The sequence below is a fragment of the Marmota monax genome, unplaced genomic scaffold (genome assembly GCF_021218885.2).
Source record: "Marmota monax isolate L192 unplaced genomic scaffold, Marmota_monax_Labrador192_F-V1.1 WCK01_AAM20220418_F8-fsc00010, whole genome shotgun sequence".
In the NCBI taxonomy this organism is placed as follows: domain Eukaryota; kingdom Metazoa; phylum Chordata; class Mammalia; order Rodentia; family Sciuridae; genus Marmota; species Marmota monax.
The window spans coordinates 13,765,959-13,787,200 of NW_026692321.1; the positions used below are offsets into that span (position 1 = coordinate 13,765,959).

General features: G+C 35.7%; 1 protein-coding gene across 2 annotated transcripts in view; it reads right to left on the reverse strand.

The window, feature by feature from the left end:
* Ldah (lipid droplet associated hydrolase) overlaps positions 1-21,242 on the reverse strand; it is a 100,374-nt gene that overhangs the window by 36,171 nt on the left and 42,961 nt on the right. For both annotated transcript variants that reach the window (XM_046441331.2, XM_046441332.2), the window contains exon 5: positions 2,581-2,815. In XM_046441331.2, the coding sequence (XP_046297287.1) occupies positions 2,581-2,815 (235 nt within the window). The remainder of the gene's footprint in view (positions 1-2,580; positions 2,816-21,242) is intronic.

A 21,242-nucleotide genomic window follows, 5' to 3' on the forward strand; every position in this document is an offset into this window, starting at 1 on the left:
AGACTGCGGCACCTAGGGAGGAAAATGAAGTCCCCAGCTGAAGAATACTTTTATTTTTATTTTTATTTATTTTTTGGTACTGGGGATTGAACCTGGTGTTTAATCACTAAGCCACATCCCCAGGCCCCCTCCTTTTAAAAAAAAATTATTTAGAGACAGGATCTTGCTTAGGACCTCACTAAGTTGCTGAGGCTGGCTTTGAACTCATAATCCTCCTGCCTTAGCCTCCTGAACTTCTGGGATTATAGGCATGTGCCACCAGGTCTGGTAAATGCTTTTATTTTTAATTTAATTCTTATTTAAGATAATTTTAGAGTCACATGCAAGTTTTGAGAAATATATGTACCCTTTACTCAGTTTCCTCTAAAGATTACATCTGCAACACTACAGTATAGTATTACAACAACGACACTGACACTTATACAGTCAAAATAAAAAAAAATAAAAAAATAATTCCATCACTGCAAGGATCTCTCTTGTTGCCCTTTTATAAACCTACTCATTTCCATCCTTGCCCTCTTTCCATCCTTAACACTTGGCAACTATTAATTTATTTTCCAAATCTGTAATTTTATAATTTTCTGAATGCTATTACATGGAGTCATACCTATGTAAATACCTATGTAAATTTGGGGATTTTTCCCCCCACTAAACATAATACTCTAGAGACAGATTACACATTTGTGTATGTGTTAAGAGCTTGTTCCTTTTTATTGTTGAGAGCTTTCTGTGGTATGGCTACATCAGACTTTGTTTAGCCATTCACCCACTGAAAGACATCAGGTTGTTTCCAGTTTTGGGTTATTATGGTCTTTGTGTGAACATAATTCTCATTCATCAGGGATGAATGTCTGTAAATGCAATTGCTAGGTTCAATGGTAGTTGCACATTTAGTTTTTAAGAAACAAGCTGTTTTTTCCCTAAGTAGTATATAATTTTATATTATAGAAGCAGAGTGCGAGTGATTCAATTTTGCTGCATCCTCACTGGAGTCTGCTGTTGCTATTTTTCATTTCAGCTCTTCTGACAGGTATATAATGATATTTCATTGTGATCTTAATTTGCATTTTCATAATGACTAATGACGTTGAATAACTTCTCATGTCCTTACTTGGCATCTGAATAACCTCTTTAATAAAATGTATGTTCATGTCTTTAATCCGTTTTCTAAGTGGATTGTTTGGATTTTTATTACAAGGCACATTACTGATCTGAAAATATGAAATATGAAACTTTTTGAGCATAGAAGTTTCAGATTTGGGAGAGTTACAGATTTTGAATTTTTGGATCGGGAATGCTCAACCTGTATAGTCTATGCAAATATTTCCCCAAATCCAAAAACCTCATATATCTGAAACACTTTTGGTACCAAGAAAATGCTGGGGGTAGGAGGAGAGGAATCATAAGGGGAATTAAGATGATCTTATTGAAGAACATATAGAAAATTTCACATACGTTTGCCAGAATTTCAAATGTTGCTTTCCATTTGTTTTCAAATAATTTCCAAAGATGAACTGGCCCTGAGAGATCACCTAGTGTAATTCTTAATTTGATCAACAACAGAACCAAAGAGGGAAAGTGACTAAATTGAGGCCACAGATTCAGTCTAGGCTGACCCAATTTGAGAGCTGAGGGTTTCTGGTCTCAGGCAGTGCTGTTCCCACACACCATACAACCCCTTGTCTGTAAACAGGAGCAAAAGGTGAGGAGTTAGACCAGAGAGTCTTCTTTAAGGAACATCTCCAACTTCAACCTCTGGCAATTTCTATGACTGTCCTCAGTCTTGCTTTCCCTCTCCCTCTCTCATCTTTTTGTCACTACTAGGTTAAGGCTATAATAAAGAATGGGAGTTGGAGAGAGGAGAGAAAAAAAAATCCACAAATATAGAATATATATTAAGCCTTGTATCTGGATGACTGTTGATAGATACATATTTGGAAAACACCTCACATACTAAGTGTAGCTGCACAGCTGGACAGGGTCCATGGTTAGTTAATCACTGTGCATGTGATTCTGTGGCATTCTCAACACAGGAGATGATGCTAAACTTTTTTCAGGAGTCCTGCCTTTATCATCAATTAGGGCAAAAAGACAACTGCAGCAGCTACAGTGAAAGACACACTACCTGGCTCTGAACACTGTGGTGTGATGATTAATCCTTTTAGAATTTAAGCTCCCACAACAAGATTTAAAGGAGGAAAATAAAAGCATAACCTGTCTACTCCGCTGGAATAGTGGGCCTGGTTTTCTTAGGCTGTTTTTGCAAAACACTGAACCAACAAAGCAAACCCTGGGCTCCTAGGAGGACTCAACACATGCTATGCACTACACACAGAACTGCTTCGAGACTGGAGAATCAGAAGCATAGGTAAAATTAAAGTTTGATGAGGCTTTTCTACCCATTTGCATTACAGAACTCCCTTCACTCACTCCTGTTTCTAATTTATTTATCTCTGGTTTTAAACCTTTGGGGGGAAATCCAACAAACAACTGCTTGCTTGATATTCATCCTCTGCCTAAGATTTTTCTGTAAATATTTCCTTATTCAACAATAACATATACCTTTTAAAATGTGCTTACCAAGGCAGAACGGTTGTAATATATTCGTCTGTAAAAATTCAGTCTTCAGGTTCATTACTTGAAGGCCCATTCTGATTATCAAGGACTTGATTTTCTCAGGACATGGTTTAAGTAATAAGTAGCCAGTGACATAGAGAGCATATCGAAACCAGCACAGAAATGGAGTGGCAATCCTGCCATTGGGTGACTCAGCCATTCGCTCAATGGTTGGGAATAGCAGAAAGGTGTGAATGACCTAAAATAAACAAACACACTTTGGTGAGAGGTTTTCTTAAGGGATAACTCATTCCTTCATTGTTTCTCTACACAATAATGACAAATGACTAGATTAGAATATGATTAGACTCCCCTTCAGATTGAGAAGAACCACCACCTATTGCTTTCCCTCTCAATTCATAACCAATTTGGACAGGATCTAAGGATGTCTCTTGGGATGCTGGGGTTAATTTTCAGGGAGGGGGGATTTGGAGTTGATTATTCAGTTTGTTTGGCTTTTCACTTGTTAGGATGGAGTAGCAACTTCTAAACTCTTACACATGGACCTGGAAAGCAGAAGTCCTATTAACATTTTTGTTCATGTCTCTTGGTGCAGGGGTGCCTGTATTTTGGTTGGCTCTATTACCTTGATGTCATATGTGTCATATGGTATGGCATGCATGTATTCTGCTTAGGAGACAATTCCAATTTTTTTTTGGTGCCTTCCGTAAAATTTTATTTTTTATTTGCTTTTTTAGTTATACACGACAGTAGAGTCAATGTTGACATATTTATACAAATGTGGAGAATATCTTAATCTAATTAGGATACCAGTCTCGTGAATGTGTATGATGCGGAGATTCACTGTGGTGTATTCATATATGTACATAGGAAAGTTAGTCAGATTCATTCCACTGTCTTTCCTATTTCTTCCCCCACTTCCCTTCATTCCCTTTTATCTAATTCACTGAACATCTACCCCACCCTTGTGTGTTAGCATCCACATATCAGAGAGAACATTTGACCAAAGTATTTGTACCAGTTATTACCCAGCAGTAGCACATGCCCACCAACAGTGTGTCCAATGTACAAAGATTTCAATTTCCCTACATCTTCACCAACACTTATAATCTTGTGCTTTTTAAATAGTCATCCTAACATGTGTTAGTTGATATAGCATTGTGTTTTTAGTTGGCATGTCCCTGATGATTAGCAATGTCAAGTACCTTTTCATATACCTGAGTGGCCACTGGTATGTTTTCTTTGAAGAAATATCTATTCAAGTCCTTTGCCCATTTTTATATTGGGTTCAGATATTTTTTCTTTTTAATACTCATTATCCTGTGTCTTATTTAAGAAATTCTTCTCTAACCCCAAATCATGAAGATATTATTTTTTCATTTAAAATGTTTCTTTAACTCAACTAAAAGTGGATCAAGGACCTAGGAATTAGACCAGAAACCCTATGCCTAATAGAAGAAAAAGTAGGCCCAAATCTCCATCATGTCAGATTAGGCCCTGACTTCCTTAATAAGACTCCTAAAGTGCAAAGAAATAAAATCAAGAATCAATAAATGGGATGGATTCAAACTAAAAAGCTTCTCAGCAAAAGAAACAATCAATGAAGTGAAGAGAGAGTCTACAGAATGGGAGCAAATTTCTACCACACACACATCAGATGAAAAACTCAAAAAACTTAACATCAAAAACAAAAAACAAACAACCCAATCAATAAATGGGCTAAGGAAATGAACAGATACTTCTCAGAATAAGATATACAATAGATCAACAAATATATGAAAAAATGTTCAACATCTCTAGTAATAAGAGAAATGCAAATCAAAACTACTCTAAGATTTAATCTTACTCTAGTCAGAATGGCAATTATCAAGAATACAAATTACAATAAGTATTGGTGAGGATGTAGGGGGAAAAGCACACTCATACATTGCTGGTGGGACTACAAATTGGTGCAACCAATCTGGAAAGTAGTATGGAGATTCCTTAAAAAACCTGGAATGAAACCATCATTTGACCCATCTATCCCACTCCTCAGTTTACACCTAAAGGACTTAAAAACAGCATACTACAGCCACATCAATGTTTATAGCAGCACAATTAACAACAGCCAAACTAAGGAACCAACCTAGATGCCCTTCAACAGATGAACAGATAAAGAAACTGTAGTATATATACACAATGGAATATTACTCAGCGATAAAAGAGAATAAAATTATGGCATTTGCAGGTAAATGGACAGAGTTGGAGAATATCATGCTAGGCGAAGTAAGCCAATCCCCAAAAACCAAAGGCTGAATGTTTTTTTCTAATAAGTGGATGCTAATCCATAATGGGGGGGGGGCATGGGATAAGTGGAAGAATTTTGGATTGAGCAGAGAGGAAGGTGGGGAGGGGAGGGGAGGGGATATGGGAGTAGGAAAGATGGTGGAATGAGACAGACATCATTACTCTAGATACATGTATGATTGCACCAATGGTGTGATCCTACTTTGTGTATAACCAGAGAAATGATAAATTGTGCTCCATCTGTGTAAAATGAATCGAAGAGCATTCTGCTATCTTGTATAACTGATTAGAACAAATAGATAAATAAATAATTTAAAAAATAGAACGTTTCTTTAATAAATTAGATAGTGTTACCTACAATGTAGGTTTAAACCTTTGGCTATATTTAGCTTCAGTTGTGATCTGGTGCCTTTGATATCAGAGATTTCATTTACCAATTCTGTTATGCATTTACACTCCTCCTTCTTTTTTTAATAATTATTTTTTAGTTGTAGTTGGAAACAATACCTTTATTTTATTTATTTTTATATGGTGCTGAGGATTGAACCTAGGGCCTCACATGTGCTAGGCGAGTGCTCTACCATTGAGCCACCACCCCAGCCCTACACTCCTCCTTCTGAAAGAAGTAAATGCTTCTCCCGTAGTCCCTGAGAGTAAAGGTGGGTTTCATGTCTTTTTCATCTGCTGCTGTACACAGGCCTTTTTCATAGTAGCCTGTTTGATGGCAATGCCCGAATGTCAAATCCTATAAGATATTCCCTGTGATTCTGCCTTCATGTATCTCTTTAATAGAAAACAGGGCCTTGAGGGTCAAAACTGTGGAGGACTTTTTTCTTTCCAGCCTTATTTCTTGTTTTTCCTTGGTCATATCACTCAGCTAAGTGCTCAGCTATTTCCTGTAGACTTTTTCCTTTTCTCTCAACAAGAATTGAGATATTTTAGCTATTTCTTTTTTTGGTTATAATAATCTGACCTCCACTGGATTTCCTCCTCTATCACATAATAAGAACATATTGTTCCTTGAACACCTGTATGACCTTGATGATGAGTGAAAAACATTCTTGGGAGGAGGAAGCAACATTTTCAGACAGTTTTTAAATGTTAGATTGACAATAATGCAGTGCAAATGCTTCTAATGTGTTTTTGGAATAAATGCAGGATTTCAGTCAGAATATGAAAGCGAGATTTTGCTACTCTGGCATCTTCTCAAGTAAAGAGCAGAAGAGGGGGTGCTGGATTGATTGAACTATGATTAATAAATGCTTCATGCGGCATGCAATGGGTACTTGTGATGGAGATGTCATAGGCTTCAGTAAGTCAGCAATGACAGACTCCAAAAGCCACAAATCAGAGCCAGTTGCCTGAATTGTCTTGGGCTTAAGAAATTGCTCATTCTGGATGCCACTTTCATCATAAACTCCAACTCAGGGCATTCTAACACAGAGAAGGAAAGATCAGCTCTGGAAAGCCAGCACTTTTCTAATGGCTGATCAATTTCTTTCTCCCCTTCTAGCATAACAAAGGGATACAACATTCCTGATTCACTGGTAATCACTACGATGTTGAGGAAAACAGATAAGCAGAGTATACAGCACAACCATCATAACTAGTCATTTTCAGGTACAGGAACTATAAGCAATGAACACAGCAGCTTTCCAGGTCTCCAGAGCTCTGGAGCAGAAATCGTCCCACTGTTACACTGAGGTACAGTGGTTATGCCACTATTTCACCTCTGCCTGTTGTCCAAAGATATTTATTTTTTCAGGACTGCTATCAATAGCTCAAATTCATGTTGACTGCTGTTACTTTTAGAGTTGTACCCTATGCCGTTCAGACTGGCAAAATTTAAGAAGTCTAATAATACTAAACATTGAAGAAGAAGTAGATCAAGAGGAACTCTAGAATACCACCACATTTATAAAATATTACACTTCTTTCTTCTGTTTTTTAAAGTATAGTTACCTTAGTATATGTCTGGAGCTCACACAGAAAGTGTGATATTATATTATATTATCTAATGTTAACAGTACAATTTAAGGATCTGATATTTTACTTGGATACTTAACAGCGTGCGTGAAGAGTCTGAGAGGAAAAAAGAATGAAAAATCTTTCTGTACTCAGGGTAGTGCTACAACCAACCACTTATTTTCCACCTTCAAATTCAGAGTTCTTCTATCTCTTTAAGTTAACTTTAATATTATGAGTCCTTTTATTCTTGAAAGTGCTATAGACGTTCTGTTGGACTTCAAAAGACTTGATGGATTTCAAACAGGGGTGGTTTATGTGAAGACGTAGCTGGTAGAAAAAGGAAGGGCTTCTCACTACCCTGCTGAGGGCTCCTAGGTGAAGGGCTATGGAGGCTACCTCTCCATCCTGCAGGAAGAGCTTTCCCTATAGGCCAGGGAGTAGATTTCTTGCTAGCAGCCGAGGCAGCAACAAAGAAAACTATGAAGCTGACTTCTCAACCGTGGCTGTGTCCTGGTTTGTCAGTCCCACCTGGAGCTACAGGAACAAGATCTGGTAAGGAAGCCAGGTCAGCCAGTTTACAGTTGCTGCAGAGTCCCGGGCAGCCAATATTCCTGAGCAAATCTTGAAAAGCCTGATGGTTTTGCCTTTCACATTGAGGTCCATAATCAACCTGAAACTTATTTCCACATATGCTATGAAATATGGGTCTCATTTAATATTTTACCATATGGAAACCCAATTGTTCTAGCACGATTAACTGCAAAGGCTGCCCTTTCCCTGCTTTTCTGAATGATACTCATGTTGTAAATCCTGTATATGTGTGAATGGACCCAAGTTAGGGATGTTTAATTTGTCCCATTAGCCTAGTTTTTCTAACTCTGTGCCAAGATCACAATGTTATATTTACTAAAGCTTCATATATATTTTGACAGTTGGTAGGGTAAGTTTATTTCATCATCTTCTTCTTCAAGAATGCCATGGAGTCCAGTGTGGTGGTATGCACCTGTAACCACAGCTACTCTAGAGGCTGAAGCAGAGGACTGCAAGGTTGAGGCCAGTCTAGGTAACTTAGCAAGACCCTGTTCAAAATGAAATTTAAAAAAGGGTTGGGGATGTAGCTCAGCAGTGGAGTGCTTGCTCAGCATGCACAAGGCTCTGGATTTAATCCTTAGTCTCTCTCTCTCTCTCTCTCTCTCTCTCTCTCTCTCTCTCTCTCACACACACACACACACACACACACGAATGCCTTAGATATTTCTGGCTCTCTGCATATTTGTGAACACTTCAGCAGTGGCTATCCAAATTCTACAAGCTTCTTGTTGTGATTCTGATTGGGACTGTCTATCCTAAATTCAGTAATACCTGAGTTTTCTAGTACATGAACACAGGACAGTTCTCCCTCTACTGTAAATCTTCCTTAATGTCTGTAAAAGACATTTTAGACAAGGACCTATAGTCATCCTGCTCCACTTTTGTTAGGTTTTCAAGATTTTATTATTTATTTTAAGATTATTTTAAGGGTATCCAAAAGTTTCACTTCCTAAATGGTGGTTGGTGATATAAGACAAATAATATTTACATGCTGAATTTGTGTCAAGCATACTTACTCAAGTGTCCTTCTAGATCTAATAACTTGTTTGGCGATCTCTTGGATTTTCTAAGTACACACCCATATCATCCACAAATAATGACAATGTTGTTTCTTCCTTTAAAATCCGTGTCTTTTATTTCTTTTGCTTACTGAGTTGGCCCAAACCTTAAGTAAAATACTGAACGGAATAATTCTTTTTTATTTTTATTTTTGTAGTTGTAGATACAGAATGCCTTTATTTTATTTTTTTATGTGGTGCTGACGATCGAGCCCAGTGCCTCATGCATGCTAGGCAAGCACTCTGCCACTGAGTTACAGCCCCAGCCCCTGGAATAATTCTTATTCTCAATCTCAAAGGAAAAATTTTCAGCATCATCACTTGAATTAGCCAGTAAATTAAAATATGGGTGAAGGTTTTCGAGACATGTATTTTGTCAGATTAGAATTTTTTTTCCTCTATTCCCAATTTGAAAATTACTTTTTGAAATCCTAAATGGATGTTAGTTTCATCAAATGCTTTTTCTGTATATCTGGAGATGATAATGTGATTTTTCCACTTTCATTTATTAATGTAATAAACTACCATACTGACTTTCTAATGTGAAAGTAAACTTCCACTCTTGAGATAAACATACGTTGGTCATTGTACTAGTTTTATAAATGTTACTATATTTGGTTTCCTAATATTTTGTATAAGATTTTTGTACTTTAATGAGTAAGCCTGTTCTGTAGATTTCTTTTCTCACATTATTTTTTTCTAGGTTTTGGATACAAAAATTTTGTTATTTTGAAAAAACTAAGTGAGGAAACATGACTCCCTTTTCCATTATCCTGAAAATTTAGTAAAATAACAAAATTGTTTATTTTCTGAATATTTGGTAGAACTCACCAGTGAAGCATCTGGGCTTAGAATTTTATTTTTTAGAAAGAGTTTTGACTACGGATTTATTTAATTTCTTTAATAGTCTTCTTGCACCTGTTTTGGTGTTATCTTTTTCTATGGATTTATCCATTTTATTTAAATTTACAACTTATGGCATAAATTTATTTATAATATCCTGCTATTATACTTTAATTTATGCACTACCAGTAGTGATGATGTTACCACTTTCAAAATATTTTATGAATATGAAGTGACTCTTCATTTCTAGGAATGTTTTCTCCTTAGGGTTTATTTTATTTAATGTTAACAGTTTTCTTTTGGTGAGAATTTGCAAGATACATCCTTTTCCATTCTTCTACTTTCTACATTGCTATCACCTTATGTTTATAGAATATAGTTGGATTTCTCCATAAAATCTCATATTTGTCTTTTAATATAATTTAGTACATTAAATGCATTTCCATCTAAAGTCATTGCTTATATTTGAGGTCTAAATCTAAGATGTAAATCTCAAACCTTATTCTGCACTTTAAGTTTTTCACACTCCCATATTATTATTTTTTATTCTTTCTCTTCTTTCTTTTCTTTTTCCTCCTCCTTTGCCTCCCCTCTTTCTTTCTTCGTTTTTTCACAGTACTGGAGACTGCATTTATGGCACTGTACCTATGGGCTTCATCCCTGGCCATTTTTTTTTTTTTCATTTTGTACAACCATTTAATAGTAATGAAACTATTCATTTAAACATGGTTTTTAACTGTTCAAAGTCATCATCTGGATTTATCTATGTGAATCCACTATTAATATGATTTCTAGACCTGTGATAACTTAAATTATTTGTGTTTATTAAAAGGTAAAACTGCATTAATGATTTTATTAATTAAAATTTTAAGCATGTAAATAAAATTAAGGCATGGGACATTTTTGAAAGCAAAATAGTATATGAGAACATTATATAAATATCATGAAAGGCTTATACATAATGACTGAACATGCTTCCTTCTGAAGGGTGTGCTTTTTTGTGTCTGATTCTTTAAACCTTAATTTATTTGGACATTATGTAGTAAGGTGACAACTGGCAGTCTGTCACAAACACAAACGTAAACCTTCTCCTGATAGATACTTTGAATGATGTATTAATATGCTAAAATCATAAAAACCTCTTCCAAAGTCACAGTGGTATACATTCTTTTCAACACAACAATGTTTGTCATTATCGTTGATGGCATACAGCTTCTTCAGATCCTCTTCCCTTCCACAGAAGAATTCAATCACAAATAGCACTATACAACTAGTGACTCAGTATAAAATAAATTCTTCCAAATATGCCTAATGTGATCAATCCTTTATAAACACTAGGAAATGTATACCATCAACTTGGCTGACAAACAGTCCCAATGCCTAAGAGGCTTAACACTCATCTCTCAGTCATGGCTGCATAACCTCCCTGGCCATTTTTATCTTTTATTTTGAGTCAGGATCTTACTAAGTTGCTGATGCTGGCCTCAAACTTGTGATCCTCTTGACTCCATCCTCCCAAGTGGCTGGGATCAAGATGTGCACTACTACGTCTAGGTTATTTTTTTCTTTCTTACTATTTTTTGAATAGAATGATGTAAAAAATATGCAAATCTGTAAATGTGACAAACCCTATTAACAGAATGAACAAAAATCACATGATCATCTTAATAAGATGGAGAAAAAGCATCTGACAAAATTCAACATTTTTTCATGATAGAAACTCTCATCAACAAATTAGGTATAGAAGGAATGCATCTCATACCAAGGCCATCCATGACAAGCCTACTGCTAACATCATATTCAATGGTGAAAAGTTAAATTTTTCCTCGACATCAGGAGTGAGACAAAGATGCCCACTCTCACTGCTTCTACTTAACATAATAATAGTAGTTGCAGCCAAAACGAACAGGAGAAAGAAATGAAAGGCACTAAAATTAGGGGGAAAAAAGAAATTAAATTGTTCCTGTTTGCAGATGAAATGATCTTATATAGAAAGAAACCTAATGACTCCACCAAGAATCTGTTAGAATAAACAAATTCTGTAAAGTTTTAGGATACAAAAATCAGTACCATTTCTATACATTAACAACTACCCAAAGAAGAAATCAAGAGAATAATTTCAGTTATAAAAGCTTATGAAAAATAAACTAATAAAATACTTTAGAATAAACTTAACCAAGGAGGCAAAAGACCTGTAGACTGAAAATGATAAAACATTGATGAAAGAAACTGAGGAAGATACAAATAAATTGAAAGATGTTACTCTGTGTTCATGGATTGAAAAAATTAATATTGTTAAAATATATACTACCTAAAGCAACCTACAGATTCAATGTAATCCCTATCAAAATTTCAATGACATTTTCACAGAAATATAACTACTCTAAAATATGCACAGATTTTAGATACAAATAGCCAATATTATCTTGAACAAAAAGATTGAAGCTGGAAGCATCAACTACCTGACTTCAGAAATGTACTATATGAGCCAGAGGTTTAGTGGCAGAGCACTTGCCAAGCATGTGTGAGGCCCTGGGTTTGATGGCATGCATTACAAAACAAAAAAAACAAACAAACACTACAAAGCTCTAGTAATCAAAACAGCCAGATACTGGCATGAAAAATAGACACATAGACCAACAGAACAAAATATAGCACCCTCTACACATTTACAGTCAATTGATTTTCCACAAAGGTGCTAAGAACACACAATGGAAAAAGAACAGTCTCTTCAATAAATAATGTTGGAGAAAACAGATATGCTCATGTAGAAGAATGAAATTCAACCCTTATCTTGCAATATATGCAAAACTGTAAAACATAAAAGACATAAAATTGTAAAACTACTAGAAGAAAACATAAGGTTTTCAGTTCTGTGAAATTGTGTAAACAATGCTTTTTTGAATATGATCCCCAAAGAGACAACGAAAACAAAAAGAGACAAATGGGATTATTAAATGGGATTACATCAAACAAGGAAATAATCAACAGAATGGAGAGACAATTTACCAAATATAAGAAAATATTTACAAATCACACATCTGACAAGGGGTTAATATCCAAAATATATAAGAAATTCAAACAAGCCAAAACAAGAAACAAGTAACTCTAATCATTGGATATGATGTTAGCAGTGGATTAAAAATGGGCACAGGACCTGAATAGATACTTCTCAAAAAGACACACCAACAGCCAACAGATACATAAGAAAATGCTCAACTTCATTAATCATCAATGAAATGCAATATTAAAGCACAATGAGATACCACCTCATTCCTGTTAGAATGGCTATTATCAATAAGAGGAAAGATAAGTGCAGGCTACAATGTAGAGAAAACCTGCTTTCTAGAGAAGATATTCAAAACCAGAACTCTTAGGTACTATAAAAATCTTTATTAGGAAAGTAAAACTAAATTATATACTGTTATACTCTATTTCTGAATGCAGATAATATGCTAAAACATATTATAAACATTTTACATAGGAAAGTTAGAAATTAATATTCTTGGTTTTTTTTCCACTTGGCAAATAGTTATCCAGTATAATCAATTAATTAAAACAATCTGTTTGCCAAGAAGTCTGATCATTTAGTCTGGTATGGTAACTCATTCCTCATTTTAATTTTGAGTTGATTCACTTCAAAATGAAGGGCTTCCTTATTATGTTTATGAAAATGTCCTCAAAGATTTAGAGAATATAGATGGATAATTCAGTTACTGTCAAACTAAAAAATGTACCACACAGATTCCATGTTAGTTATGTAACCAATAATACATAAGGAACTTTAGACTGATCAAATCAGCTGGCAGAAACAGGAAGAAATCCATTACTTTTATAAATGATCCTTTACTATGACCCATGTTAAACAAAACTGCATGCAAGCGAAACTAAACATACATGAGCAACCACAGGGCTATATCTGGTTGATCTATATCAATAACAAATTGAGAATTAAAGTGCACTCTGAAATCATAGGAATGGACCAAAACAATAAGGAAGTTCTAATATGTACTCTGAATGCCTCATTGCCTCGCAAAAATACAAAACCAAAGACTGTTTATCACAACTAATAAGTTTTCGATAGTTTTCCTCTCTTGCCTTTGTAGAACAACAATTATAACCTGTTAGGTGAAACTTATACTTTTCTTAAATATCATAATGATAATTTCAATAAAATTTATAGTCTAAATTTTATAGTATAAGTCAAAGTAATACGAAATTCCTTTATTTTTTATATAGAAACCTACTAGCAAAAATAAAAAAAAAATCACTCAGGTCAAGGAAGTGTACCTAATTTTGTAACACAGCTGTGCAGAGAAGGTTTCCAAATCTTTGTACATGACAAAATATTTTCTTATATTACTGTCTCATAAAAAAAGAACTTCTAGGCTGGCCAATTTATTCTATTCTAAGAAAACATTTTCACATATTTCACATTCTCATTAGAAATCTGCCACAGTCAACTTTTGATAATGAAGCACAACAATGTCTTCAACAGTATAGGAAAGTAAATATGCACATTGGGACTTTTTATATTGGATACACTTATGGGGATTAGTGACAATATTCTGGTGCTCGTATTTCTTGAATTTATTACTATTATTAATCATTCTTCAGAATAGAAGGTAAGAAACAACTTGAGGTGTGGCCATAAGGTAAAGAGTATGATGTTACAGTGTAGTTTGTATGTATGTTTCATTACATAAAATTTTTTAAAAAGGCAGAATAAACCGAAAAAAATCCTTTATAAACTTTACTGTATAGTTAGCTTATTATAGAGGCATCCATTTTCCTGGGAGAAAAACAATGCCTATATGTTATGACCAAGTGAGAAAAACAATGACTATATGTTATGACCAAGTGAAGCCACAACAAATTGTACCTCAACCTCTTCAAAAGAACAGCATCACTGCTATCGTACCTATTTGTTTATTAGGTTGGATTGCCTGCTTCAGTAAAGGCACTGTTTCCCACTCTACAGGCTGAAAATGTAGCACACAGTTTTTCTTCTTAAATGATTGCCAACAGTGTTAAAGCATGTCTTAACAAACATATAACATAATTCAGACAGCCATCAAAGACAAAGTTGCTAACAGTCAAAATGTAGATCTAGAAATAATCCCAGTTTACCTCTTCTCCTCATACGGTCAGGTATTCCTCTCCTTAGTATCAGACTGAAAACACAAGTCTATTTGGCTTATTTAATAAGTATGCAGTTTATAAGCTGCAAATGCCATTATATTTTAATCACTGAGAGCTTGCTTTTTGAGATATTATATTCTGTCTTTAAAATTTCATACGTAAGATAGGAATATACTCCACAGTAGGGAAGTACTTAGAATGACAGTAATAATGATTATTTAATGTTCTCTAGGCACTACATTAATACTCCACACTTATGATCATCTTGTTATACTTGTTATCCTATTTAATAAAAACAACAACCCTCTAAAGTTTCCTTTTTTTCATAGACGAGAAACCTGAGGTTCAGCTATGAAGTAACAAAGATGAGACCTGAACTTCAGAGCCCATGTCATTAACCATTAAATATGCTATACACAAGAATTTCTTTGTAATAGTTATTGTTTGGAGACAAAATTTCTTATGTTTGAATGAATAACTATCATTAATGTTAAACATGGGCTGTCTTTACAAGTATCTCGAATCATTTTGCCTCAGAAATAACTAAGCCCATCTTCTAAGAAATAAAGCATTAAATCTTTCAACTACTGATTACTGGAACAAAAATTATGCTGTTTCAATATGTTCTGGTTATTATGGTATTCAAGAAACATATTACTTTTACCATTTTCCATTCATTTGAACGATACTCAGACCTCCTGGGGCAGAAATTTTACTACATTTTAATTATCTGAATGTAAAAAGTCCTTTCAAGTATTTAATCTACATGCCAAGATTGCTAATTACCAAGACTGCTTGCATATTTGCAGAGATCTTTATATAACTTATGATTACACAAATATTTGAAACTTTCAAAAAATTTTTCTACATCCGCATTCTTCTCCAGCTTTTATCACTTTATGTACTTTACATTTCCTTCATTTAGAATGCAAAATGCTCTTCTCTCAGCTTGAGATCTCTTGGAATCCACTTTATTTTGAGTCTTTCTGATTCAGAGTTCACTTAGAAAATATCAATTTCATAGGTTCACTGAAGATTATTCTTTACAAGCTGCTCTGTAGCATAATATCTCTCATGGAGACAGTGTTCTCTGTAGACTCAGAATTCAGTGAATGATGACAACTGCACACCCCCTTTCACATCTACAGCTACAAAATTCTCACATTAACTACTATGGCCTTTTTCATGATTCCCAATGGTAAAGCTATACAGAACATGAAAGGATGGTGATGTTGACCAAGAAACACAAGCTTTTCGACCAAGAGAGTGACAAAATGGAGAGTCCCATAGTCAGAGGCATATACTCAGCACAAAGCACCAGACAGTGAGGGATTTCTGCCATAGAAGCTGTCACAGAACTCTCTCAACTTCTTAGATATCAACTGGAAGGCACACAGCATAGCTTTCTAGCTGCATTTTATATGGAAAAAAGTAAATCCATTAGTTAGGACAGTAAGGCCCCAGGAGAGAGACTACAACTCGGCAACATAGTTAACTCAGAGGCCAAAGGTAAGGCCCAAGCAACTACAGAAAGTACACCTATTCCCAGTAGCCTGTTTCAAGAGTAGGATCTGTTTTATTCAGTTGAGGGAAAAATTAAAGATGTGTCCAGCTTCATGAGGTCAGCATCCCTCCTGGTGGCAATAGCCCGGTCCTGCCACTGCCTCTCTCAACTCAGAGCTCTCGGCTGCTACAGAGCTTGGAAGACCTGCCTTCCCTGACAGGACTGGACAGCATTCCTGACATCCTGGAGGCACTGTCACTGGCCCTCAAGAATACTTGGCCTATAAATAGGACAGACTACTGGTTTATCAATCAAAAATGCTGGTGTAAGTCCCAGGTAGCCTTGGGCTGGGAGGTGTTGGTGGCATCAACAAACAGGGGTCTGAGGTCAACAACTTCTCTAGTCCCGGGTGGGGGGGTGGGAGGGGGCCGTGTTCTGTGGCCACAGGCTTCACCAGGGGAGATCTCCAGGGAAATTCCTGGAGTCATCTCTTGGAAGCCACCAACTGGGGCCAGTAAGGATAGGGCGTGGTATAACTTGAGGGGTGCCTGAGGAAAAAGGGGAGGGCTTCGGAGGCTGCAAGCGCCCTCTGTACTGCAATACCTCAGGTTCTTCAAAGTGTCAGTGTACATCTGAGAAATTAAAAAAAGAAGCCTAATTCTAAGTGGTCACTAGCACCTGAGGAGCAGTTGATCATTTTGTAACAGAAGACAATGATTTTAAGTAATACTAACTGAGCTCGTTCTTATATCTTGTTAAATTTCTCACAATACTCTGGGAGAAAAAAGAAAAATAAAGCAGACCTAATCTTTCAAGTCTCTCAAAGCCACCTCTATATCACTATAGCTAATGGTCAATTCTCAGTCCTCATGTAATGTGAATTTATGAACTATCCAACAGAGTAAATCACTCTGTTCTTGATGTATTATTTCACTTGGCTCCAAGGATACTACATTGACTGGGGTTTCCTCTCACTTTTTCAGTTTCTCCTTTTCAATTGCCTTTGACAACTGACACCCCAGACTTAAAAAATTCTTATTTATTTACTTTGAGTGTGTGCATCGGGGGGAGGTATGCTAAGAATCAAATCTAGGGCCTTGAAACCAGGGCCTTATACGTGCAAGGCAAGCCCTCTATTACTGAGTTCTACCTCTAGCATTTTAAAAAAAGTGACTTCCTACTCTCCATTTCTACTTGCATTGCCTAAACATCCCAATTTTAGTATTCCAAAATGAAACATCTGATCTATCCTAAAGCTAATCTACTCAGTCTTTCTTAATTCAGTTGATAGTCAGCCTAAAACTTTACAGCCATCCTTAGTCCTCCCTTTCGTTCACATTCCACATTTAATCAATTAGGAAATTCTTTGGTTTTCTTTTCAACATATTTGCCGAATCAGACTCCTTTTTTGATAACCTCAACTGTTACCTCTATGGTCTACTTCATATGCACCCCATCATCTCTCACCTGAATTATTGCAATGCCCTCATCACTGGCCTCCCTGCTTACATTCTTGTTCTCTTACAGTCTATTCCAAACACAGCAATGAGAATGTTCCTCTTAAAATCCAAGTCATATATCACTCTTCTGCTTAGAGTAAAAACAAAGACTTTTTAGACAACTTTCCTATTATTCCACACTATTCGTTTGCTCCAGCCAACCTGGCCTCCTTGCTGTTCCTCAAACATAAGCATATTCTTGGCTTAAAGCCTTTGTGATAACTATTTCTGAACCTGGAATCCCTGTCCCCTAGACAGGCACACAGCTAATTCCCCCGGCTGTAAATCATCTCTCAAAGAGGCCTACTGACCAACTAGCTTAATATGAAAGTCAGATTGAAGGATTAGCATTGGTCAAATATGGAACAAATTTATCTCCAAAATAATTAATTACAATAATGATACATCTTTAATAAATCAAATTCACAAGTCCATGGTCGTAAATATATACATATACATATATATATATATATATATATATATATATATATATATATATATACATACATACATACATAAATACATACAATGTGGGGGAAAGTAGGGCTTTTAGAAGACTGGGACAACTGGTCCCCCATGGAGAGCATGCTACAGTTGGAAATTAGTTTTGCAATCATCATGGCAAAGATCTGATTAGGTAAGGACAGACAATGGATGTTAAATACAGGAGAAAATTTTGATAAAAAGAAGGATGTTGCCATGATCTTAAAAGTGTCTTCCCAGAGATTATTAATTGCTAGGAAAAAAGTAACAACTCTACAGTGGAGAAATTTTGGATACCTTGATTGGGTGATCAAAAGTAACATCACCAATGAGCAGCAGCTGAACATTATGTGCCCACAGGTGTAACCCTGAGAAGGATACAGTATCACTTCTGTGGTAATGCAGACAGCCTCAGTTTAATCAAAAGGAAACATGAGACAAATGCAAGATTAAGAATGTTCTTTTTCTACTTGCCCACCCTCCCCAAGTGACTATATTCTTCAAAATGTCAGTTTCATGAAAAAACAAAGAAATGCTGTTGAGATGTTTCAGACCAAGGGAGAATACAGAGACATGAAAATTAAATGTGATACCTGATTTTAGATGGGGTCTCATACTCGGGGATAGGGGATCAAGGGCTTTAGTGGGTCAAACAACAAAATTGAAATATGGAGACAAACTAAAGTATTACATCAATATTAAGTTTATTGAAGTTGATAATTGTTCTGTGGTTAAAAGAGAATAACCCTATTCTTGCAAACTATACTCATAAGAATGTATTTAGGGATGAAAGATACATTCAACTCAACCCAGACAGTTCACAAATGTGCATGCACGTGTGCACGCACACACACACACACACACACACACACAAAGTGGAGGAAGAGGAAGAGCACAAAGAGGGCAACAAGAGTGTAAAGAGAGCAAATGAGGTAGACTATTAACAGTAAGTAAATCTGGGTAAAGTGTATATTGTGTTCTTTGCACTATTCTTATTCTTGCAACTGTAAGTTTGAAATGACTTCCAAATAAAATGTTGAAAGATCACTTGCAGTCCACCACTGCCCTCTATCCCCCAGGCAAGGCACTTCCAAACCCCTTTATCTTGCTTCATTCTTTCCATCAAGGCAGTATATTAATTTACTAATTTTTTATGCCTATCCCCATCTTTCCTTCCTAACCTCTAACTCTGCAGAGCTGTGGCTGAGTTTTCTTGTTTTGTTCACGGATGCACCCAAGTCCTTCACAGGTGCTCAGTAAAAGACACAGAACAGAGTAACCTAAATGAAAGAAAATATGGCTGAGAGGCAGCCAGTTCCCCAGGACACCTTCTTCATTCAGCACTCCCAAGCAACTCCTCTGCAACCCCAGCATAGCCTCAAGGATTATTCTGTGTAAAAATTGAGAGATTCAGGACCTGAGTAACTGGGCAGAGAAAGAGACAGGGGGAAGGGACATCCTAAGAAGGGGGAATAAGTGAAATCCAAATGCTAACTAGCTGAGATATTTGCTTTAGAGATGCTGCCCTTGGACAAGAAGTTTAAAGATTTTTTTCCCCCATATCAAAATACCAATGGCATTCTGCACAGAACTAGGAGAAAAAAGTCCTAAAGTTCATTCGGAAGAATAAAAGACCCAGAAGAGACAGAGCAATTCGAAACCAAAAAAGCAATGTTGGAGGTATCACAATACCTGACCTCAAATTTTACTTCAGAGATACAGTAACAAAAATTGCATGGTACTGGCATAAAAATACATAGAGCAATGGTACAGAATAGAAAGCACAGAGACGAACCCACACACCTACAGTCATTTGATCCTTGACAAATGTGCTAAAAACATGCATTGGGGGAAAACTGCCTCTTTAACAAATGGTGCCGGGAAAACTGTTATGCACATGTAGAAGACTCAGACTAATTCAAAATGGATCAAGGATCTCAGAATTAAGACCAGAAACTGTGCAACTCCTAGAAGAAAACATAGGGTCTACACTCCAGCATATATGCACAGGCAACAACTTTCTCAATAGGACCCCTGAAGATCAGGAAATAATGCCAAGAGTTAATGCTTGGGATGGTATCAAATTTAAAAACTTCTGTACAACAAAGGAAACTATTTGGAATGTGAAAAGAACATATAGAATGGGAGAAAATTTTTGCTAGCTACTCTTCTGACAGAAGATCAATATCTAGAATGTACAAAGAACTCAAAAAACACTAAAAAAATCAAATAATCCATTTAATAAATGGGCAAATGAATTAAAGACTTTTCTCAAAATAAAAATACAAATGGCCAACAAATACATGAAAAAATGTTCAACATCATTAGCAATTAGGGAAATGCAAATTAAAACTACATTGAGATTTCATCTCTTATCAGTCAGAATGGCAGTCGTTAAAAAATACAAATAACAATAAATGCTGGAGAGGATATGGAGAAAAGGGAATACTTCAACTCTGAGGGGAAAAAGGAAAGGAAAGTTAGGGGGAGAATCTCCTAAATATCAAAGGGAGATCCGTAGAAGAAAGCGGACAGGTATGGAAAATGGGGAAGGAGGGAGAGTCCTGGAGGGAGTTCTGTGGAGTCATATTGGCCAAATAATATTGTTACATTGAGTGAATGTACAAATATGTAAAAAGTACCATCAATATGTACAGCTATAAAGTGACAATGAAAAATGTGGAAAGAGAAAAAAAGTTTTTTTTTTTTTTTTCCTGGAGAAACTTAATGGCTCTAGAAAAAAATACATCAGAATGAATAGAGGCAATGTAAGACAAAACTCCCAAAATTTGCTATCCCAAGAGAGTTCCATGAAATAAAAGATAATATAAAAAGGAAACAAAAAACAAGGAATTCCTTAGAAACTATTCGCATGAATGCTGAAATAAAAAGTTTAATTAGATGCATCAGAAGATAAATTTAGGGAAATATCCCACATTTCTTATCATATAGAAATAAAAAACAAAAGAGATGGACTATAGAAGATAAATGAAGAGAATAATTTATGAAAGCATAACACATGAATAATAATAAAATGAGAGAAAAAACATAAGAAGTTCTTAGTAAGTCCTCCAGTTTCCAGCTTAAAAACAATAACAGTTCAAGTTAATATCAGCATAAAATATAACACTGGGGATAAACTGAAAATTCTAAGACTCTATCGAGGAAAAAACCAATACAGTAAAAAACTCAAAAAGACACAATTCTCAATAGCAGGGCTGGCAGAATGTGAAGCTGGGCAAAAGCTGGTCATGGTGTGCACGAAGTAGACTACCTTGACAGAGAGCAATC